The following is a 24,276-nucleotide window of genomic DNA, read 5'->3' as shown; positions in this document are numbered from 1 at the left end:
CTGCTGTGTTTTTGGGTGCCAAAACCGAAAAACTAAAAACACAAACTTAAAATTGTATCGAATACCAGCAGCTGCAACTGCTGTTCAGTTTTGTTTGGCAGTATTCTGTTTTCTTACTCACGTTTGCAGAAGCACAGTCAGTTCAAACAGGAAATACAACACACGGTTTATATGTTTACAGTTTTTTTCGATTGCTTACACACTAAGAACATACTCTTAAACCAATGTGACAAAACTTGAAGTCATTGGAACTAAACCTTAAACACAGCGTGGCCATACCTTAGACACAAGTGCTGCTTTAAACTGTGTTTGCAATTCTGCAACACACTTCCTCCTGAACACTAGACACTATTTCATACAGAAGACACCTCGCTCAAAAATGAAAGCATGTGGTTACAATTGGGAAAACACTTATGTTCAAAATACAAAACACATTGGGTAATTAGATAACCCGAGACACACACATGAAAGCACTTACTTAGAAAACTGAACACCAATCAGTCAGGGCCTAAGCTCTACAAACAGGCCCCAGGTCAGCCATGTTGAGTACTTTGCGTGGAGGCAGTGAGAGAAAGAGTCACAGGAAGACATCGTATGCGATGTGGATGATATTTTGTAGCTGTATGTAGTTTGATTTTGTTATATTGTTTTATTTTTGCTTTACATACTATGCATGTATGTTTATTTATGTTTGTCAAAAGGCTCTTACCATGACAAAACATTTCAAACATGCAGCAAAAGCACATTTTGTCACCGCCCAATACAACTAATCCACTCACTCACTCACTTCATACTCAACACCAGAATGCAACACAGCCTTTTCAGTCTGAGCAGGTTCAACCTTACTTTTTCCTGCGTGTACAGTAGTCATATTTTTTTGACGATTTACATCGTCACATATTGTAAAGCAAGTAGCAAAAGCCAATATTTCCCTCAAACAGCTCAACTTCTGCCCAAATGAGTAGATTCCTTCAGTCAGCTCTACTGTACTGTAACACAGCTGACAGCAGAATACAAAATACAGCTGTCAGTTTGAACAAGGTTCTCCTGTGAGCTACACATTCAAATGTGAACTTACAGTAAAGAACTGCATCCAAACTCAGAAAGGCTTTGAAGTGAAATTTTACTGTGTTGATGGAAAAACTGATATACTGTAATTCACATACAGTATTACACAGAAAAACTCAAAGGAGTTGAAAAAAATACAGAATACAATTTATAGGCCCTTTTTTTGTAGGTGCATACTGACTGATTGGTGATTGGTGGAAAGGGCAGTGATGCAGGTGCACTAGTGATTTCATAGAGATGCAGGTGCAAAAGAGTGTGAAAAATGTGTGAATCCAATGAAAAGGTATGAACACATTTGCAAAAGAAAACTTGTGCTGTGGTTTGGAGGTGAAGATGACAACAAAGTGGATCCCAGTTTCATTATACTGGAAAAAGTGATTGAAAAAACTGTACTGTAAAGTACAATATACTGTATACAGTTGACAGAGTTGACACCTTTCTTATTTATTTTTATTTTTTGGTTATTTTGGAAACAGCTGTTACTGTGAAAAGATGTTTAATTTCTGTTTTGAGCTTTGCAGAATTCTTTTTGAAGCAATAAATGAAAAGCAGTAAAAACTGCAGTGTTTTGTGTTAAGTATGTTATTGTGTTGCTTGCTGCTGTGAAAGTGTGTTCATATTATAGAAATGTGTATCCTTTTGTTATCAGAGTTGCATTTTGACAAAGGATTTTTAAGTTTTGATGACAGTGTTTCAGTTTGCCATAAATGTGTATGGTTTATTTCCAGGTGTTGTGTCTTATTTGCGTTGTGTTTAGAGTTTTGGCACAGTGAGCAAAGCATTTGTAAAATGAGTTCAAGCAATCAAAAAAAACTGTAATAGCTAGCTGTGAGGTGCTTGCTATGTTTATTTATCATTTAATTTTTAGGGGCGCAGTGTTTTGGGGGAGCTGACTGGAGGGAAAATATTTTTTATGCCTTTTGTCAGGTGTGAAAAAAACGGAAACTGCCTCCAAAGGTGTAATCGTCTCAGACCCTTCCTACAAAGCAGAGTCATATCCAACCGGTTACAGTAAGATCGTATAAAACTGTATGTTTCATGGCAGCTTGTGTGATCTGAAGGCCTGGAATGTATTTTCTATGTGAAATGAAATCATTCATCAGAGTACCAACACAACATCGTGTCTTGCCACAGAAACACACTGAATTTCAAACTGGCCCTTACATCTCAATGTATCTCAAAATTCTGCTTTCATAACAGAAGAAAAATGAGAATGGCCTCCACAATCCCAGGTGAAGAAAACGCAGTTCAGTTCTGAGCTCAAAGTGTCCATCAAAGCTGGTTTCATTTCATCCCAGACACAGTAAAATGTCATAAATGACTTTTGAATGCAGGTATTTCTCCCTCCTGTCACTTTGACTTTTCTACTGTTCATGGAGGGCGTTACAGCACTTCTTTGTGTTTTAGCAGCTAAACCAGTCAAGACATACTGTCCTGTTATTGTCAGATTCTCTTCAGCTGGTTGATAGACTTTCTGGAACGAGAACAGAAGAAACACTGTTGATTCTTGGAAATATTTTTTATTCATTTTCATAAACATTCACTTGGTTGACACACCTAATCACTAAAATCTCATAACAGGCGTTTCTATCTCAGCAGTCACTTGATTCTCACACTCGACCTGTTAAATCAGCATGTCAACACTGTGGAGGAACACATGAATCATTTCCCACTGACAAGAAGAAGAAGAATCATTTCATTTACAGTGAATTAAAAAAAATCATAGTTACAAAGTCCTGGAAACAAAATCAACAAACAGCTGTTCAGCTACAAAGAAGGACGGGTGCAAACACACTTCTGACTCCATTAAGCAGCGAGGAAGGAACAGGAAGAGCAAAAACATGTTACAGTAAATATTGAGTGAAGTTAAGAATCAGGTTCTATTGCTATGGAGTATAGCTGACCCGAGAGAGGACATCCCTGTCTAATTTAAGACAAAACCATCACCAAAACCAAAAGCCAAAAGTGGTCAGTCCTATCAAATGCTTTTTGTTTGGGGGAGGTTTGATATGAGACCATGTGGCCGTTCCTGACATCCGGTACTGGGATTCAGGAACTGCCAACATTGGCCCCGTCGACGCATTTGTTTGTTCAGATTGAGTAACCTAAATTTTTTTGCGGGTTAGTCTACATGTCAGAACCTGACCCCTGGTACTGGGATTCAGATTCCTCCAGGTCGGTTAGTTTCGTTCTATTTTATGGGCTGTTTTTAAGTTGGGTTGGCAGAATATTTTGGCGCTTTGCTTTTAAGCAGAGGGCTGTATGTCTGCACCCACGCACCCCCACACACAAGTCTGTGCGTGTGTATATGTGTGACGTCAATGCATGCATACCTCCCCCCATTTTAGTTCCTAAATTTGGGTTGACTATGGAACATTTCATCAGTAGTGTCACCACAGAATCATGGAGGGTTTCGGCCGTTTACACACTAGACCCTCTCCTCCGTGGAGGCCAACTGGGGTCCCAGCTAATGTTCCAGGTTTTTAAGTTACTTTAAGATGTCTTGCCAATGTTTTGCTATTCTTTGCGCCGTGTCGGGTGTCCAGTGGACTTTGTCTGCCTCTGTCTGAAACTCTGTTTGCTTTAGAGGGATGACATGTGGGTATTTTTTGATTTCTAGGTTAATACTTTTGAGCATGTCTCTCTCCTGGATGGTTAGCCTGTCACTATAGTTGATTAGTGCCCAAATAATTTCTGCTTGTGTGAACGTACTTTGTGCAGCTTCATATAGCTGTCCCACTTGCTCGATTGTTTGCCGTGGGACTGCTGTGTTTTTGTCATTTATGCCAAAGGATAAGATTACTTTGCGGACCTTCTCCGTTGTGGGGGTTTTCCCTTTAAGGATGTTTATGGCGTGGAAAATCTTGGCTCCTGGATAGGAGTCTATTTGAATTTGGGGGCCCAAATCATTTGGAAGTCTGGAGATGTTTGAATCTCCCATAATTAAAAAGGGAGAGCTCGGATGGAGTTGCTAATTTGGTAATTCATTGCCATAATGTTCATGCCTCTTAAGGAGGCTCTTTTGGTTCCCAATTGTGGTCGGCACCGTGTTGGTCTCTAATAAAGCAGTAAGTCTTTGCTGTGCCTTGTTGATGGTGGAGCTGTCCAGCTTTTTAATTTCTTTTTGTACCCAGCGGACTGCTACAGTCCAGGCCTCTCTCCATCTAGTTGTATTAATGTGGGTGATTACCCATTCTGTTTCTCGGACCAATTGGAGGAAGTGTTTAGAAATTTTAAGGAGAGAGGTTTGGAGCCAATCTGCTGTTGCCATGTCAGGCAACTGAAGGCCAAAAGGTTGCATTAATCCTGCAATTTGTTTGGGGTTACTCCGGAGAAGGTCCCGGTACTCCGCCTGCTGTACTTCACCCTGGTGGTGCAAGTACTTTAGATACATTTTCAAATTTTTGCTAAGGATCTTAAAGTCGTCCGTTGCCATTTTTACAAATTTGCTTTGATTTTAAGTTTTAAGTCTGGAGGAGGTTGTTAAGGGGGTTGAAGCGCCTGTGGTCCCGGAGCAACCTCGCTAGTCCTCTAAGTTTGGACTAGAGGCTGTTAATTTGGCGGGAGGTGATTGGTCGAAAGGGCCCAATTGGTTAGGGGGAAGGTCCGATTCGACGTGTGTGGTGCAATATGGTCTGTGGTGTGTGTTGGAGCTAACCTCCGGTAGAAGACTGGGTAACAATTAAGGCCTCTGACACCCTGAAGCCGCCCTTCCTGTGTGCTGTCTCCAAGTGAGACCCAGGGGGGTTGTATACTTACCGGTAATAGCACAAGTAGGACTCTTGTTGTCACCGTGAGGTATTCCCGAGTCTATCCAGAACTATTGTGCGGGTTCTCCGTTGTTTCGGGTCCGCTCTCTGGTGTGCAGTGGTCACCCTGTAGGGAAGGGTGTGGGCAGAAGGAGAACACAAGGATTTGACTTTTATTTTAGCAATTAAAATTGCTGTTGTTTTGGAATGAAGGTCGAAGGTCTAGGAGATTTCTTCTAGGCTTCTTCTTCTGCCGTTCTTGTAGTCTTCTTTTCTTCAGGTGGAGAGCTCTTGCAGGTAGGGTCTTCAGGAGAGAAGTGATTTTTGGGCCTGGATGCCTGGGTTTTTATGCTCCTGCCTGGAGTGTCCCCTCCCCCGTGGGTGGGGCTGTGAACGGCCCTGCCACTGGGGGCTGAGGACCTGAGTGGGGGTTTCTCCAGGGTGGCCTCTCCTACGTCCTCAGGTATTGTGGTCCCTGTGGTCCCTCCCCTTGACTATTGTTCACCTCCCTGTGCGTTTTGATTTCTTGCTGGGGCTCTCAGTGTGTGTTTGGCTCCCAGGGGGCATGTTTCAGCTGGACTCCTGCAGTGAGTTGCACCAGCTGTGCGTAAGTTGAAACGTAGCCTAGTTTGAACGTAAATTCTTACTTAGGCAGGAGTTTACGCACTACTAACATTTCAACGGTTGCACCAGCTGAAATAGTTGCAACGTAGGCATAAGTTATAACTTAAATATTACACCTAGCCCTTAGTAGGTGTAAAGTCCTCCATAAAGTAGCGGTTGGCACGGCACATCGCTTTGAGAGGTGGGACAACTTGGCGGAGGAGCAGCATTATACAGTTGTTTTGCGGCAGCAACACGTTCTCCGTGATCAATTACATCCGTTGGACAATTATGATGATCTTGATTTGTACTCACGCTTTCGTTTTCCACGAGCGGAGATACAACGGATTACCGACCTGCTGGCAGCTGACCTGCAACACCACAGTGCCCTCAGGCCCTCCCTACAGGTGTGTCTGGCTCTACGGTATTTTGCCACGGGCTCGTTTCAAAACTCGGTGGGTGACTCCATTCAAGTTCATAAATCTACAGTATGTAGAGCCATAAGATCAGTCGCACTCTCGTTGTGTGAGCGCTTTAACGAATACGTTAAGTTTCCAACTCAGCCTGAGCAACAGAATGTGACGCGAATAACGTTACAGAAAAAACAATAAACACAGCGATTGGCGACACAAGTACTTTATTTTCTAAGACGATCGTAATGTGGTAAATTACAAAGCAATGACAATGAAAAAAACTCACCACAGATGTAACGTGACAAACGTTACAGTCTATGAAACTAACGAATAGCGATAATGTTATTATTTGGTTAGTGTTAATGAAATATGAAAGCCTTTATCCCAGATTGTCAGCCCGACTGTCATTATGTTTACGTACTTTGACAACACCGTAATAAACACTGAATCAAGGATGGCGCTTTTCCCTGATTGGTCACAGAAAGTGAAAACGTCATTTTCTGCGACAATATTTCAGTTAGTGTGGACTTTACGCCAGTGTAGATAAGATGAACACTACGTCTGCGTGGTGCAACCAAACATCGACATAGATTTAAGATCAAACTATCTAGTTTCAATGTATCGTTTAGTGTGGACTTTACACCCCAACTTAAGAGAGAACTTACACACAGCTGGTGCAACAGGCTGCTGATGTTTATCCTCTCCTTCCAATTTTGCTGTTTTCTTTTGTGGGGGGTGCAATCAGCTGACTGTAGTGAATGTTGTTTCCTTTTTCTTCTGTTTGGAAAAATATTTCTTTAGCACTAATTTAGGTTTTGATTTATTAGACTCTCCATTTCTTTATGAGTTTATAAAATGAATGGATTTTAAGTATTCTTTTGTGTTTAAGTTGTTACTATTTGGTTGGTTTGGTTGGTCCTCTCTGCTGCCATGTGGTTTCTGGGGGGATGGGGAGGGGGAGGGGGGGTTTCTTTGTTTGGTTTCGGGTTATTTTTTCTAGGTTTGTTTCGGTGAAAAAAAACCTTTTTCTTTCAATTATTTTTCCTTTAGAGTGTTAACTTTGTGTTCTTGTTTGTCCTTCTAGAAAAATGTCTTTAAGAGGGTTTTTCTGTTCGTAGTTTGGGTGTGTGTTTGGAGTGGTTTCACTAGCTGTTATTATGTTGGTTTTTGAGAGGGGGGTGTGGGTCTTTTGGTCTGGCTGTTGTGGGTGTGGCGGGCTCTTTCCTTTTTCTTAGTTTGCTGTGTTTGTTGATTAATTTTAAGCAAGTTAAAAACTTATAGTTTTAGATTTTTATGAGTGTATTATTTTGGGGAGAAAAAAAAACAAAAAAAAGGATTTTGGTCCTGGATTCCCAGTACTGGGCCTCCAGCCTTCATCCTGTTATGCACTATGTGCACCTTATTATTTATTTATTTATTTATTTTATATATTTTGTTACTTAGAGATTCTGGACAGTATTTGTCATCGTTGCAATAATAATAAACATGCTGCATTAGCAGAAAGCAAGTATTTGTCTACTCCCATGTTGATATGAGTATTAAAAACTTGAAAAATATATGTTTAAGATAGATTTAGAACAGATAAAAAATATGCGATTAATTTGCGATTAATCATGATTAACTATGGACAATCATGCAATTAATCTGATTAAATATATTAATCAATCCACAGCCCTAGAAAATATGGATTTTTTTTTTTAATTGATGTAAACATGAACTAACAGATTAAATGAAAATATGCATGTAGACTGTATCTAAGACTGTATCGATGGTCGTCCACCAGGGTGTCACCTGACTGTGACGACTGTCGTTTCACCAGAACACAACAATGGTCAAGTGAAACCAGCCCCTGATGACTGTCGTTCACACTCGACCACACAATGGTCAAGTGAAACCAGTGCCTTCTTGAACACACCAACAGGCATTTTGGTAGACGCCACAGGTGACGTCTGGGAAGTGCAGGACTGAGAAACCACAGCAATGAGCTTTTAGCAGCAAAATAAAAATGCAACAAAATATTTTGCAGAACAATCATTTTAAAATGAAGACATATATGTGCAGTTCTTGATTTAAAAAACAAAAAAAAGAACAGAAACAAGTGCTTACCAACACAGATGTTATAGAAATAGACGACAGGACTGTTTTAATCCCTCCTGTCTACTTGAGCTCACAAAACTCTGCAGTGGTTCCTTCAATGTAAAGCCGCAGTCCAGCGTGGAGAGGCTGAGTGAACGTGGTCTGGAGTGGGAGTGTACCTGGTGATCCAGGTACACTCCCACTCTGGAGGACACAGGGAGCGGGATTTTAGTCATGATTTTGTTGTGTCTGAAGTCAGAGTTCATGTTGGGACAATACAATGCCCAAGATTTGTCAATGAATCCAAATCCACATTCATATCCGTTCCCTGTTCTGCTGATATCCTGATATGAGACTGCTATACCAAATGCCCCCTTCCACTTCACCTCCCAGTAACAACGTCCAGTCAGACTCTCTCTGCTCAGGCCCTGACACCATCCAGTAAATCTGTCTGGGTGACTGGGATATGACTGAGACGGCTGAGAGTCACCCGGAGCTCAGGGGAAGCTGTGGAGTCCGTGCGGACAGTGAATGCCTGCTGTCGGCTGGATCTTTCTCTCTGTGGCCCCTCTCTGGGTTTTACCTGACGTATGAGTTACCGTAATTGTTGCAATATAGAGACCTCTGATTATGCTTAAAAAATATTGTGGGGAGAGGGTTAAAGTGGAGGGGGCAATGGCTCCCTGGCCCCCCCACTTCCGGCACCATTGCTGTTACCACAGCGTTGACAGTTTTGATGCCATCTGAGTGTGGGATGATGGGAAAATATTATGGCTGTGGAAGTTAACACGTTATTACCTAATTAGCGCAAAATCCTTTTAACGGCGACAATTTTTTTAACGGGCGATTAATGCGGTGGTGTTTGTCCAGGTCTGGTCCAGGTGGTGTCCAGGTCTGCCGGATCTATCGGTTGTGCCGCGCATACAGACTGCCATACTTTCATTATAAACGGACTTTTGTTTATATCAAGCGGTTATCGGATAACCGCTCTAATTTCATATCTGGCCACCGTGCCTCTCTGCTCTGCCGGTCTGACCAACTGAAGCAGCAGCACCCGAGCATCAGGCGGCCATCACTGACGTAATGATGGTAATGTTTTCAGTGAATCAACAATCAGAGAAAAGAGAACACATCAGGCACTTGAGTGGTTTAGAGCCTATGTAAGACTTGAGCTTGTTTATAGTCACAAATGAGTACACATGATGAGTGGAAAAAATTACAATAGAAAAGTCAGATTTGGTGTGAGATTTCTCTCATGAGCGTGAGAGCGTGAGATTGAGGCTGAATGTCTTGGCCAATGCATGAGAGTTGGCAACCCTGCCAATGGACACCTCTACCACCTGTAAACTTTCCACAGTGGTGGCCAGATGGGTGGCTACATCATTACAATGTAATGTTGCAGTTATGCCCATCTGTTATTTGTTGGGCTTGAGTTTATAATTTCAGCCTTTTTTTTTAAATTTTCTACTATGTGCACCTTATTATTTATTTATTTATTTATTTATTTATTTTACATCTTTTGTTACTTAGAGATTCTGGACAGTATTTGTGATCGTTGCAATAATAATAAACATGCTGCATTTGCAGAAAGCAAGTATTTGTCTACTCCCATGTTGATATGAGTATTAAAAACTTGAAAAATATATGTTTAAGGTAGATTTAAAACAGATAAAAAATATGCGATTAATTTGCGATTAATCATGATTAACTATGGACAATCATGCGATTAATCAGATTAAAAATTTTAATCAATCCACAGCCCTAGAAAATATGGATTTCTTTTAATTGATGTAAACATGGACTAACAGATTAAATGAAAATATGCATGTGTATCTAAGACTGTATTGTAGAAGACTGATGAAACCATTCATCAGTTTGAGCACCAACACAACATCGTGTCCTGTCATAGCAACACACTGGATTTCAAACTGGCCCTTAAATTTCAATGAATCCCCCAAAATTCTGCTTTCATAACAGAAGAAAAATGGGAATGGCATCCACAATCCCAGGTGAAGAAAACACAGTTCAGTTCTGAGCTCAAAGTGTCCATCAAAGCTGGTTTCATTTCATCCCAGACACAGTAAAATGTCATAAATGACTTTTGAATGCAGGTATTTCTCCCTCCTGTCATTTTGTTTTTTCTACTGTTCATGGAGGGCATTTCAGCACTTCTTTGTGTTTTAGCAGGTAAAACAGTCAAGACATACTGTCCTGTTATTGTCAGATTCTCTTCAGCTGGTTGATAGACTTTCTGGAACGAGAACAGAAGAAACACTGTTGATTCTTGAAAATATTTTTATTGATTTTCATAAACATTCACTTGGTTGACACACCTAATCAGTAAAATCTCATAACAGGCGTTTCTATCTCAGCAGTCACGTGATTCTCACACTCGACCTGTTAAAACAGCATGTCAACACTGTGGAGGAACACATGAATCATTTCCCACTGACAAGAAGAAGAAGAATCATTTCATTTGCAGTGCATTAAAAAAATCATAGTTCCAAAGTCCTGGAAACCAAATCAACAAACAGCTGTTCAGCTACAAAGAAGGACGAGTGCAAACACACTTCTGACTCCATTAAGCAGCAAAACAGGAAGAGCAAAAACTTGTTACAGTAAATATTGAGTCAAGTTAAGAATCATAAAGAGCCTCTTCAACAGTTTAATCAGTGATATTTTTTTACATTTCCCTGTGAAGTGCAGTTCATTTGGCTTCTCTCTACTGTTGACTGATGGAGTTCAACCCTTATCCACCTCGGCTGAACAGACCAAAATATTTCTCGCTAAATAACAAGAAAAATGGAGTGTGTGAGTTAGTGTAACTCCATATGAGTCACAAGATTTTGAGGATAATAAGTACAAATAGCAACAATAACAAAGGGATAAATGACAGGTGGACATTTTTGTCCACGAAGGGTCATGGATGTGATAAAAATGCATTACAGGGTCAAATAATGGATTTTCATGCTGAAAGTTGGGATTTTCAAATTTAACCCAAAATTACCCCCCCTCTTGCCAAAAATCACCTCCCTGTGACCTTTTTCTAGAAAGTGGACATTTTTGACCACATGAAGGGTCATTCAATGGTTCGAAGAGGTTCTATTGCTATGGAGTACAGCTGACCCGAGAGAGGACATCCCTGTCTAATTTAAGACAAAACCATCACCAAAACCAAAAGCCCTTAAAGTGGTCATCCCTATCAAATGCTTTTTGTTTGGGGGAGGTTTGATATGAGACCATGTGGCCGGTACTGACATCCGGTACTGGGACTCAGGAACTGCCAACATTGGCCCCGTCGACGCATTTGTTTGTTCAGATTGAGTAACCTAAATTTTTTTGCGGGTCAGTCTACATGTCAGAACCTGACCCCTGGTACTGGGATTCAGATTCCTCCAGGTAGGTTGGTTTCGTTCAATTTTTTGGGCTGTTTTTCAAGTTGGGTTGGCAGAATATTTTGGCAGAGATATTTTAAGCAGAGGGCTGTATGTCTGCACCCCCACACCCCCACACACAAGTCTGTGCGTGTGTCAATGCATGCATACCTCCCCCCATTTTAGGTCCTAAATTTGGGTTGACTATGGAACATTTCATCATGGAACATGTCACCACAGAATCATTGAGGGTTTCGGCCGCTTACACACTAGACCCTCTCCTCCGTGGAGGCCAACTGGGGTCCCAGCTAATGTTCCAGGTTTTTAAGTTATTTTAAGATGTCTTGCCAATGTTTTGCTATTCTTTGCGCCGTGTCGGGTGTCCAGTGGACTTTGTCTGCCTCTGTCTGAAACTCTGTTTGCTTTAGAGGGATGACATGCGGGTATTTTTTGATTTCTAGGTTAATACTTTTGAGCATGTCTCTCTCCTGGATGGTTAGCCTGTCACTATAGTTGATTAGTGCCCAAATAATTTCTGCTTGTGGGAACGTACTTTGCGCAGCTTCATATAGCTGTCCCACTTGCTGGATTGTTTGCCGTGGGACTGCTGTGTTTTTGTCGTTTATGCCGAAGGATAAGATTACTTTGCGGACCTTCTCCATTGTGGGGGTTTTCCCTTTAAGGATGTTTATGGCGTGGAAAATCTTGGCTCCTGGATAGGAGTCCATTTGAATTTGGGGGCCCAAATCATTTGGAAGTCTGGAGATGTTTGAATCTCCCATAATTAAAAAGGGAGAGCTCGGATGGAGTTGCCAATTTGGTAATTCATTGCCATAATGTTCATGCCTCTTAAGGAGGCTCTTTTGGTTCCCAATTGTGGTCGGCACCGTGTTGGTCTCTAATAAAGCAGTAAGTCTTTGCTGTGCCTTGTTGATGGTGGAGCTGTCCAGCTTTTTAATTTCTTTTTGGACCCAGCGGACTGCTACAGTCCAGGCCTCTCTCCATCTAGTTGTATTAATGTGGGTGATTACCCATTCTGTTTCTTGGACCAATTGGAGGAAGTGTTTAGAAATTTTAAGGTGAGAGGTTTGGAGCCAATCTGCTGTTGCCATGTCAGGCAACTGAAGGCCAAAAGGTTGCATTAATCCTGCAATTTGTTTGGGGTTACTCCGGAGAAGGTCCCGGTACTCCGCCTGCTGTACTTCACCCTGGTGGTGCAAGTACTTTAGATACATTTTCAAATTTTTGCTAAGGATTTTAAAGTCGTCCGTTGCCATTTTTACAAATTTGCTTTGGTTTTAAGTTTTAAGTCTGGAGGAGGTTGTTAAGGGGGTTGAAGCGCCTGTGGTCCCGGTGCAACCTCGCTAGTCCTCTAAGTTTGGACTAGAGGCTGTTAATTTGGGGGGAGGTGATTGGTTGAAAGGGCCCAATTGGTTAGGGGGAAGGTCCGATTTGACCTGTGGTGCAATATGGTCTGTGGTGTGTGTTGGAGCTAACCTCCAGTAGAAGACTGGGTAACAATTAAGGCCTCTGACACCCTGAAGCCGCCCTTCCTGTGTGCTGTCTCCAAGTGAGACCCAGGGGGGTTGTATACTTACCGGTAATAGCACAAGTAGGACTCTTGTTGTCACCGTGAGGTATTCCCGAGTCTACCCAGAACTATTGTGCGGGTTCTCCGTTGTTTCGGGTCCGCTCTCTGGTGTGCAGTGGTCACCCTGTAGAGAAGGGTGTGGGGAGAAGGAGAACACAAGGATTTGGCTTTTATTTTAGCAATTAAAATTGCTGTTGTTTTGGAATGAAGGTCGAAGGTCTAGGAGATTTCTTCTAGGCTTCTTCTTCTGCCGTTCTTGTAGTCTTCTTTTCTTCAGGTGGAGAGCTCTTGCAAGTAGGGTCTTCAGGAGAGAAGTGATTTTTGGGCCTGGATGCCTGGGTTTTTATGCTCCTGCCTGGAGTGTCCCCTCCCCCGTGAGTGGGGCTGTGAACGGCCCTGCCACTGGGGGCTGAGGACCTGAGTGGGGGTTTCTCCAGGGTGGCCTCACCTATGTGAGGCCACCCTGTGGTCCCTCCCCTTGACTATTGTTCACCTCCCTGTGCGTTTTGATTTCTTGCTGGGGCTCTCAGTGTGTGTTTGGCTCCCAGGGGGGCATGTTTCAGCTGGACTCCTGCAGTGAGTTGCACCAGCTGTGCGTAAGTTGAAACGTAGCCTAGTTTGAACGTAAATTCTTACTTAGGCAGGAGTTTACGCACTACTAACATTTTAACGGTTGCACCAGCTGAAATAGTTGCAACGTAGGCATAAGTTATAACTTAAATATTACACCTAGCCCTTAGTAGGTGTAAAGTCCTCCGTAAAGTAGCGGTTGGCACGGCACATCGCTTTGAGAGGTGGGACAACTTGGCAGAGGAGCAGCATTATACAGCTGTTTTGCGGCGGCAACACGTTCTCCATGATCGATTACATCTGTTGGACAATTATGATGATCTTGATTTGTACTCACGCTTTCGTTTTCCACGAGCGGAGATACAACGGATTAGCGACCTGCTGGCAGCTGACCTGCAACACCACAGTGCCCTCAGTCCCTCCCGACAGGTGTGTTGGGCTCTACGGTATTTTGCCACGGGCTCGTTTCAAAACTCGGTGGGTGACTCCATTCAAGTTCATAAATCTACAGTATGTAGAGCCATAAGATCAGTCGCACTCTCGTTGTGTGAGCGCTTTAACGAATACGTTAAGTTTCCAACTCAGCCTGAACAGAATGTGACGCGAATAACGTTACATAAAAAACAATAAACACAGCGATTGCCGACACAAGTACTTTATTTTCTAAGACGATCGTAATGTGGTAAATTACAAAACAATGACAATGAAAAAAACTCACCACAGATGTAACGTGACAAAATTACAGTCTATGAAACTAACGAATAGCGATAATGTTATTATTTGGTTAGTGTTAATGAAATATGAAAGCCTTTATCCCAGATTGTCAGCCCGACTGTCATTATGTTTACGTACTTTGACAACACCGTAATAAACACTGAATCAAGGATGGCGCTTTTCCCTGATTGGTCACAGAAAGTGAAAACGTCATTTTCTGCGACAATATTTCAGTTAGTGTGGACTTTACGCCAGTGTAGATAAGATGAACACTACGTCTGCGTGGTGCAACCAAACATCGACACAGATTTAAGATCAAACTATCTAGTTTCAATGTATCGTTTAGTGTGGACTTTACACCCTAACTTAAGAGAGAACTTACACACAGCTGGTGCAACAGGCTGCTGATGTTTATCCTCTCCTTCCAATTTTGCTGTTTTCTTTTGTGGGGGGTGCAATCAGCTGACTGTAGTGAATGTTGTTTCCTTTTTCTTCTGTTTGGAAAAATATTTCTTTAGCACTAATTTAGGTTTTGATTTATTAGACTCTCCATTTCTTTATGAGTTTATAAAATAAATGGATTTTAAGTATTCTTTTGTGTTTAAGTTGTTACTATTTGGTTGGTTTGGTTGGTCCTCTCTGCTGCCATGTGGTTTCTGGGGGGGGGTTCTTTGTTTGGTTTCGGGTTATTTTTTCTATGTTTGTTTCGGTGAAAAAAAAACTTTTTCTTTCAATTATTTTTCCTTTAGAGTGTTAACTTTGTGTTCTTGTTTGTCTTTCTAGAAAAATGTCTTTAAGAGGGTTTTTCTGTTAGTAGTTTGGGTGTGTGTTTGGAGTGGTTTCACTAGCTGTTGTTATGTTGGTTTGGAGAGGGGGGTGTGGGTCTTTTGGACTGGCTGTTGTGGGTGTGGCGGGCTCTTTCCTTTTTCTTAGTTTGCTGTGTTTGTTGATTAATTTTAAGCAAGTTAAAAACTTATAGTTTTAGATTTTTATGAGTGTATTATTTTGGGGAGAAAAAAAAACAAAAAAAAGGATTTTGGTCCTGGATTCCCAGTACTGGGCCTCCAGCCTTTATCCTGTTATGCACTATGTGCACCTTATTATTTATTTATTTTATATATTTTGTTACTTAGAGATTCTGGACAGTATTTGTCATCGTTGCAATAATAATAAACATGCTGCATTAGCAGAAAGCAAGTATTTGTCTACTCCCATGTTGATATGAGTATTAAAAACTTGAAAAATATATGTTTAAGGTAGATTTAGAACAGATAAAAAATATGCGATTAATTTGCGATTAATCATGATTAACTATGGACAATCATGCGATTAATCTGATTAAAATTTTTAATCAATCCAGAGCCCTAGAAAATATGGATTTTTTTTTTAATTGATGTAAACATGAACTAACAGATTAAATGAAAATATGCATGTAGACTGTATCTAAGACTGTATCGATCGTCGTCCACCAGGGTGTCACCTGACTCTGACGACTGTCGTTTCTCCAGACCACACAATGGTCAAGTGAAACCAGCCCCTGATGACTGCCGTTCACACTAGACCACACAATGGTCAGTGAAACCAGCCCCTGATGACTGCCGTTCACACTAGACCTCACAATGGTCAGTGAAACCAGTGCCTTCTTGAACACACCCACAGGCATTTTGGTAGACGCCACAGGTGACGTCTGGGAAGTGCAGGACTGAGAAACCACAGCAATGAGCTTTTAGCAGCAAAATAAAAATGCAGCAAAATATTTTGCAGAACAATCATTTTAAATTGAAGACATATATGTGCAGATCTTGATTAAAGGACAGAAACAAGCTCTTACCAACACAGATGTTATAGAAATAGATGACAGAGCTGCTTTAATCCCTCCTGTCTACTTGAGCTCACAAAACTCTGCAGTGTTTCCTTCAATGTAAAGCCGCAGTCCAGCATGGAGAGGCTGAGTGAACGTGGTCTGGACTCTGTGGAGGAGAGTTATGGTTTCAGAGACGCTGTAGAAGGACAGAATACCTGCTGTGTGATCCAGGTACACCCCCACTCTGGAGGACACAGGGAGCCAGATTTTAGTTATGATTTTGTTGTGTCTGAAGTCACAGTTCATGTTGGGACAATACAGTGCCCAAGATTTGTCAGTGAATCCAAATCCACATTCATATCCACTCCCTGTTCTGCTGATATCCTGATATGAGACTGCTATACCAAATGCCCCCTTCCACTTCACCTCCCAGTAACAACGTCCAGTCAGACTCTCTCTGCTCAGGCCCTGACACCATCCAGTAAATCTGTCTGGGTGACTGGGATATGAGTGAGACGGCTGAGAGTCACCCGGAGCTCACAGGAAGCTGTGGAGTCCGTGCGGACAGTGAATGCCTGGTGTCGGCTGGATCTTTCTCTCTGTGGCCCCTCTCTGGGTTTTACCTGACGTATGAGTTACCGTAATTGTTGCAATATAGAGACCTCTGATTATGCTTAAAAAATATTGTGGGGAGAGGGTTAAAGTGGAGGGGGCAATGGCTCCCTGGCCCCCCCACTTCCGGCGCCATTGCTGTTACCACATCGTTGACAGTTTTGATGCCATCTGAGTGTGGGATGATGGGAAAATATGGATTTTGTTTTAATTGATGTAAACATGGACTCACAGATTAGATGAAAATATGCATGTGTATCTAAGCCTGTATTGTAAGATTGTATAAGACTGTATGTTTCATGGCAACTTGTGTGATCATTCTTCCACCTTCGAAACATCGCTAAAGTGCGACCATTTATAAATCAAAAAGATGCTGAAAAACTAATACATGCTTTTATCTCAAGCAGACTTGACTACTGTAATGTACTTTTTACCGGCCTCCCAAAGAAAACCACTGACAGACTTCAGCTCATCCAAAACTCTGCTGCTCGCTTATTAACCAGAACCAGGAAGAGAGAGCATATTAGTCCGGTCTTAGCTGCCCTACACTGGCTCCCTGTAACATTTAGAGTTGACTTTAAGGTTCTCCTACTTGTATACAAAGCACTTCATGGGCTAGGACCGAGCTACATTGCCAACTCCCTTATTGGCTATGCACCCCAAAGAGCACTGCGATCGTCTGCTGCTTATTGGTTCCCTACAACAGTCGAAGGAAAATTGGGGATGCCTTTAAAAGAAGACTAAAAACCTACCTAGCCTTTAACTAGCTCCTATTTTATTCCACACTGTTGTCTTTTATTGTTTTATTTGCATCTTTTGTTTTATTTCAAAGTTCTCGTTTTTAGCCTTTTCTTTTAAATTCCACCCTGTGCTGTTTTTAATGTTTTATTTTAATGTTTTCAAATGTTCTTCTTTTTATTGTGAAGCACTTTGAGCTGCAATTCTTGTATGAAAGGTGCTGTACAAATAAAGTTTTATTATTATTATTATTATTATTATTATTATTATTATCTGAAGGCCTGGAATTTATTTTATATGTGAAATGAAACCATTCATCAGTTTGAGCACCAACACAACATCGTGTCCTGTCATAGCAACACACTGGATTTCAAACTGGCCCTTAAATTTCAAGAAATCCCCCAAAATTCTGCTTTCATAACAGAAGAAAAATGGGAATGGCGTCCACAATCCCAGGTGAAGAAAACGCAGTTCAGTTCTGAGCTCAAAGTGTCCATCAAAGCTGGTTTCATTTCATCCCAGACACAGTAAAATGTCATAAATGACTTTTGAATGCAGGTATTTCTCCCTCCTGTCACTTTGTCTTTTCTACTGTTCATGGAGGGCATTACAGCACTTCTTTGTGTTTTAGCAGCTAAACCAGTCAAGACATACTGTCCTGTTATTGTCAGATTCTCTTCAGCTGGTTGATAGACTTTCTGGAACGAGAACAGAAGAAACACTGTTGATTCTTAAAAATATTTTTTATTCATTTTCATAAACATTCAGTTGGTTGACACACCTAATCAGTAAAATCTCATAACAGGCGTTTCTATCTCAGCAGTCACATGATTCTCACACTGGACCTGTTAAACCAGCATGTCAACACTGTGGAGGAACACATGAATCATTTCCCACTGACAAGGAGAAGAAGAATCATTTCATTTACAGAGCATTAAAAAAAAAATCATAGTTCCAAAGTCCTGGAAACCAAATCAACAAACAGCTGTTCAGCTACAAAGAAGGACGAGTGCAAACACACTTCTGACTCCATTAAGCAGCAAAACAGGAAGAGCAAAAACATGTTACAGGAAATATTGAGTGAAGTTAAGAATCATAAAGAGCCTCTTCAACAGTTTAATCAGTGATATTTTTTTCCATTTCCCTGTGAAGTGCAGTTCATTTGGCTTCTCTCTACTGTCGACTGATGGAGTTCAACCCTTATCCACCACAGCTGAACAGACCAAGAACAAAATGTGCCACAGGTGACGTCTGGGAAGTGCAGGACTGAGAAACCACAACAAGGAGCTTTTAGCAGCAAAATAAAAATGCAACAAAATATTTTGCAGAACAATCATTTTAAAATAAAGACATATGTGCAGTTCTTGATTTAAAAAAAAAAAAAAGAAGAACCGAAACAAGCTCTTACCAACACAGATGTTATAGAAATAGACGACAGAAGTACTTTAATCACTCCTGTCTACTTGAGCTCACAAAACTCTGCAGTGGTTCCATCATTGTAAAGCCGCAGTCCAGCATGGAGAGGCTGAGTGAACGTGGTCTGGACTCTGTGGAGGAGAGTCATGGTTTCAGAGACGCTGTAGAAGGACAGAATACCTGCTGTGTGATCCAGGTACACTCCCACTCTGGAGGACACAGGGAGCAGGATTGCAGTTCTGATATTGTTGTGTACGAAGAGACAGTTCATGTTGTAACAATCCAATGACCAAGATTTGTCATTGTTTCCAAATCCACATTCATTCCCGTACCATGTTCTGCTGATATCCTGATATGAGACTGCTATAAAAACTGTCCCCTTCCACTTCACCTCCCAGTAACAACGTCCAGTCAGACTCTCTCTGCTCAGGACCTGACACCATTCAGTAAATCTGTCTGGGTGACTGGGATATGACTGTTCTTCTGCCATTACTGTCACTTTTCTGTTCCCCTCAGATAATGACAGATATGTGTGTGCTGTGTTTGGATCCAGTGTGATGTGACATGAATATTGTAAGAACTCAGCTCTGGTCTTGGGCTCTGGTTGTGGCAGTAGAACATCCACTCCAGTCCCTGTCAGTGAGATCTTGGACCATTCCTCACTAAGAAGCTCCTGTAGTTTGTCTCTCAGCTCTGACACAGCTGCAGTCACATCCTCAAAGTAGCTCAGAGGACGGATGTTGATGCTGGGTGAGTGTGTAGATTCACTGAGACATGAGAGCGAGGGGTAATTCTGTAGAAAATGGATGTGATCCTGTGTGTGTGAGAGCTGCTCCAGCTCAGCGTCTTTCCTCCTCAGCTCAGCGATCTCCTGCTTCAGCTTCTCCTGAACTTCTTCAGCCCGACTCACTTCCTCTTCCTGCTGGGATCTGATCTGCTGCTTCACATCAGACCTTCTTTTCTCAACCAAACGGATCAGCTGAGTGAAGATCTCCTCACTGTCCTCCACTGCTTTATCAGCAGAGCGACTGATGGCCTCCACCTCCTGCTGAAGCACCTTCACGTCTTTCTCTGTGTCCTGGATTCTCTGCTGGATTTTTTGCCGACTCAGCTCGAGCTCTTCCTGCCTCTCGGTCCTTTCTGCTGCAGCTGAGACTTTGCGGTGGCCTTCATGTTCATCCATGGAGCAGAGAGAACAGATACACTGCTGATCAGTGCGGCAGAAAATCTTCATCACCTCATCGTGACGAGAGCAGATGTTCTCCTGAAGCTTCACGGTGGCTTCCACCAGCTTGTGTTTCTTTAATGGAGCTGAATCGTAGTGAGGCTGGAGGTGCTGCTCACAGTAAGAGGCCAGACACGTCAGACAGGACTTGAGGGCTTTCAGTTTCCTCCCAGAGCAGACATCACAGGCCACATCTCCAGGTCCAGCATAGCAGAGATCAGGAGGAGCAGCTTGGAGTCCCATCTTCTTCATTTCCTCCAGTAACTCTGCAAACATGGTGCTTTTCACCAGGACAGGCCTCGGTGTGAAGCTTTGTCTGCACTGCGGGCAGCTGTAGATTTCCTTGTGCTCCTCTCCATCCCAGCAGTCTTTAATACAGCTCATGCAGTAGCTGTGTCCACAGGGAATAGTCACCGGATCCTTCAGCAGATCCAGACAGATGGAACAGCAAAACTTTGACGAGTCCGGCTGAATTCCTCGCTGAGCCATTTCCCCTCTCAGTCACAGTGAAACGTCTGCTAGTTTGACTTTCTATCAACAGATAAGAGTTGTGCTCCGATCCAAAGCAAACAGCAGCTTTTCCTCACAGTCTCTCGCTGATCTGCTGTAAACGGGCTTGTGGGCTCTTGTCCTTCACACTGTGTTGTTTCCACTCGTCTTTAAACTGTCAGATCTGAGAAGCAGGAAATATCTGGGCAGAATCGAACTCGTAAAGTTTGAGGTCAGACAGAAGAGGGAGGGGTTCAGCTGCTGATTCACTCCAGGAAGAGGAGCGCTCTTAAAGAGGCAGTGTGTGTTTAGCTCTTATTTACAACATGAAGTGAAGTTTATGACAAAAATAATTCAACTGTTCCATCTCATTTTCATCTTCAACCAATAGCTAATATGATCTCCAGTTATATTATGACCCTCCTGTCAGTGACGACTCAGTCAACACAACAGATCCAACAGATCCAGTCTGAAAAATGTAGATCTGGTTTCCTGCAGTGTTTACTCTGCAAAATAACAAGAAAAATAGAAAATCTTTTGTAAGAAAGGTGGTAAAAAGTCTAGAGTGACATAAAGAGACTTATAGAAGTGAAGCAAAACTCCATTCATGCTGCAACACTCCTTTAACCCCTTCAGCTCCAACTTCCTCCTAAAACTGCCTCAGAAAAAGCTTCAGAGTTAGAAAAATGTTTGTTTTCCCAAAGTCCCACCATGTCACATAGATACTCAGTGTTGGGCAAGCTGCTTGGAAAATGCAGTGAGCTGAGCTGTACACTGTTACTGTTACTGTACATTACATGAAGTTGACATGAAACATCCCCACCCCCCAAATTATTACATACAATAGAAGGAAAATAAAATGTGTGCACTCACACTCACTCTAATTTACCTATTTCGCTTTTTTCTGCCTATATTGAACAGGTTATGTTCTGTGCTCCTCATCCATGCCCCTATATTCCAACACTTACAGTATAAAACAGTATAAACAATAAAAAGACGTTTGGCTCGTTCTCGTTAACTCAGACACACATGCCCCACCTCGACTGAGGTGTCTTTAAAATGAATGCTTTGGACTTGTCATTTCAATGAATATCATGAATTAACGTGCAGTGAGGTTAGTGGTTTTGCCCTCTATAGAAACAGCACCCAGAAGTGTTCAAAATGGCCTGGAAGAGGTTAAAATCTTGAAATCCATGTCAAAAGTGACTTAGTGTAACTCCATATGAGTCACTTCAAAGATTTTGAGGATAATAAGTACAAATAGCAACAATAACAAAGGGATAAATGACGGGTGGACATTTTTGTCCACAAAGGGTCATGGATGTGATAAAAATGCATTACAGGGTCAAATAATGGATTTTCATGCTGAAAGTTGGGATTTTCAAATTTAACCCAAAATTACCCCCCCTTGCCAAAAATCACCTCCCTGTGACCTTTCTCTGGAAAGTGGACATTTTTGACCACATGAAGGGTCATTCAATGGTTCGAAGAGGTTCTATTGCTATGGAGTACAGCTGACCCGAGAGAGGACATCCCTGTCTAATTTAAGACAAAACCAAAAGCCCTTAAAGTGGTCATCCCTATCAAATGCTTTTTGTTTGGGGGAGGTTTGATACGAGACCATGTGACCGGTACTGACATCCGGTACTGGGATTCAGGAACTGCCAACATTGGCCCCGTCGACGCATTTGTTTGTTCAGATTGAGTAACCTAAATTTTTTTGCGGGTCAGTCTACATGTCAGAACCTGACCCCTGGTACTGGGATTCAGATTCCTCCACGTAGGTTAGCTTCGTTCAATTTTTTGGGCTGTTTTTCAAGTTGGGTTGGCAGAATATTTTGGCAGAGATATTTTAAGCAGAGGGCTTTATGCCTGCACCCCCACAACCCCACACACATGTCTGTGCGTGTGTATATGTGTGACGCCAATGCATGCATGCATACCTCCCCCCATTTTAGTTCCTAAATTTGGGTTGACTATGGAACATTTCATCAGTAGTGTCACCACAGAATCATTGAGGGTTTCGGCCGCTTACACACTAGACCCTCTCCTCCGTGGAGGCCAACTGGGGTCCCAGCTAATGTTCCAGGTTTTTAAGTTACTTTAAGATGTCTTGCCAATGTTTTGCTATTCTTTGCGCCGTGTCGGGTGTCCAGTGGACTTTGTCTGCCTCTGTCTGAAACTCTGTTTGCTTTAGAGGGATGACATGTGGGTATTTTTTGATTTCTAGGTTAATACTTTTGAGCATGTCTCTCTCCTGGATGGTTAGCCTGTCACTATAGTTGATTAGTGCCCAAATAATTTCTGCTTGTGGGAACGTACTTTGCGCAGCTTCATATAGCTGTCCCACTTGCTCGATTGTTTGCTGTGGGACCGCTGTGTTTTTGTCGTTTATGCCGAAGGATAAGATTACTTTGCGGACCTTCTCCATTGTGGGGGTTTTCCCTTTAAGGATGTTTATGGCGTGGAAAATCTTGGCTCCTGGATAGGAGTCCATTTGAATTTGGGGTCCCAAATCATTTGGAAGTCTGGAGATGTTTGAATCTCCCATAATTAAAAAGGGACAGCTCGGATGGAGTTGCCAATTTGGTAATTCATTGCCATAATGTTCATGCCTCTTAAGGAGGCTCTTTTGGTTCCCAATTGTGGTCGGCACCGTGTTGGTCTCTAATAAAGCAGTAAGTCTTTGCTGTGCCTTGTTGATGGTGGAGCTGTCCAGCTTTTTAATTTCTTTTTGGACCCAGCGGACTGCTACAGTCCAGGCCTCTCTCCATCTAGTTGTATTAATGTGGGTGATTACCCATTCTGTTTCTCGGACCAATTGGAGGAAGTGTTTAGAAATTTTAAGGAGAGAGGTTTGGAGCCAATCTGCTGTTGCCATGTTAGGCAACTGAAGGCCAAAAGGTTGCATTAATCCTGCAATTTGTTTGGGGTTACTCCGGAGAAGGTCCCGGTACTCCGCCTGCTGTACTTCACCCTGGTGGTGCAAGTACTTTAGATACATTTTCAAATTTTTGCTAAGGATTTTAAAGTCGTCCGTTGCCATTTTTACAAATTTGCTTTGGTTTTGAGTCTGGAGGAGGTTGTTAAGGGGGTTGAAGCGCCTGTGGTCCCGGTGCAACCTCGCTAGTTCTCTAAGTTTGGACTAGAGGCTGTTAATTTGGGGGGAGGTGATTGGTTGAAAGGGCCCAATTGGTTAGGGGGAAGGTCCGATTCGACGTGTGTGGTGCGATATGGTCTGTGGTGTGTGTTGGAGCTAACCTCCGGTAGAAGACTGGGTAACAATTAAGGCCTCTGACACCCTGAAGCCGCCTTCCTGTGTGCTGTCTCCAAGTGAGACCCAGGGGGGTTGTATACTTACCGGTAATAGCACAAGTAGGACTCTTGTTGTCACCGTGAGGTATTCCCGAGTCTACCCAGAACTATAGTGCGGGTTCTCCGTTGTTTCGGGTCCGCTCTCTGGTGTGCAGTGGTCACCCTGTAGAGAAGGGTGTGGGGAGAAGGAGAACACAAGGATTTGGCTTTTATTTTAGCAATTAAAATTGCTGTTGTTTTGGAATGAAGGTCGAAGGTCTAGGAGATTTCTTCTAGGCTTCTTCTTCTGCCGTTCTTGTAGTCTTCTTTTCTTCAGGTGGAGAGCTCTTGCAGGTAGGGTCTTCAGGAGAGAAGTGATTTTTGGGCCTGGATGCCTGGGTTTTTATACTCCTGCCTGGAATGTCCCCTCCCCCATGGGTGGGGCTGTGAATGGCCCTGCCACTGGGGGCTGAGGACCTGAGTGGGGGTTTCTCCAGGGTGGCCTCTCCTATGTCCTCAGGTATTGTGGTCCCTCCCCTT

General features: G+C 42.4%; 1 protein-coding gene across 1 annotated transcript; it reads right to left on the bottom strand.

The window, feature by feature from the left end:
• Positions 1-18,504: 18,504 nt before the first annotated feature.
• LOC115361953 (tripartite motif-containing protein 16-like) lies at positions 18,505-20,651 on the bottom strand. The gene is made up of 2 exons (XM_030055677.1): positions 18,721-20,651; positions 18,505-18,578 (listed from the first exon to the last, which is right to left on the bottom strand). The coding sequence occupies exon 1, from the start codon at positions 20,440-20,442 to the stop codon at positions 18,772-18,774; it is 1,671 nt and encodes a 556-aa protein (XP_029911537.1). The 5' UTR covers positions 20,443-20,651; the 3' UTR covers positions 18,505-18,578; positions 18,721-18,771.
• Between the last annotated feature and the right edge of the window lie 3,625 nt (positions 20,652-24,276).

This window comes from Myripristis murdjan, chromosome 7 (genome assembly GCF_902150065.1).
Source record: "Myripristis murdjan chromosome 7, fMyrMur1.1, whole genome shotgun sequence".
Classification (NCBI taxonomy): domain Eukaryota; kingdom Metazoa; phylum Chordata; class Actinopteri; order Holocentriformes; family Holocentridae; genus Myripristis; species Myripristis murdjan.
This window is presented reverse-complemented; position numbering and strand designations above follow the sequence as displayed.

Bases quoted from the DNA above. Each gene is read 5' to 3' on its own strand.
- LOC115361953 (XM_030055677.1), bottom strand. From the start codon at position 20,442: ATGGCTCAGCGAGGAATTCAGCCGGACTCGTCAAAGTTTTGCTGTTCC.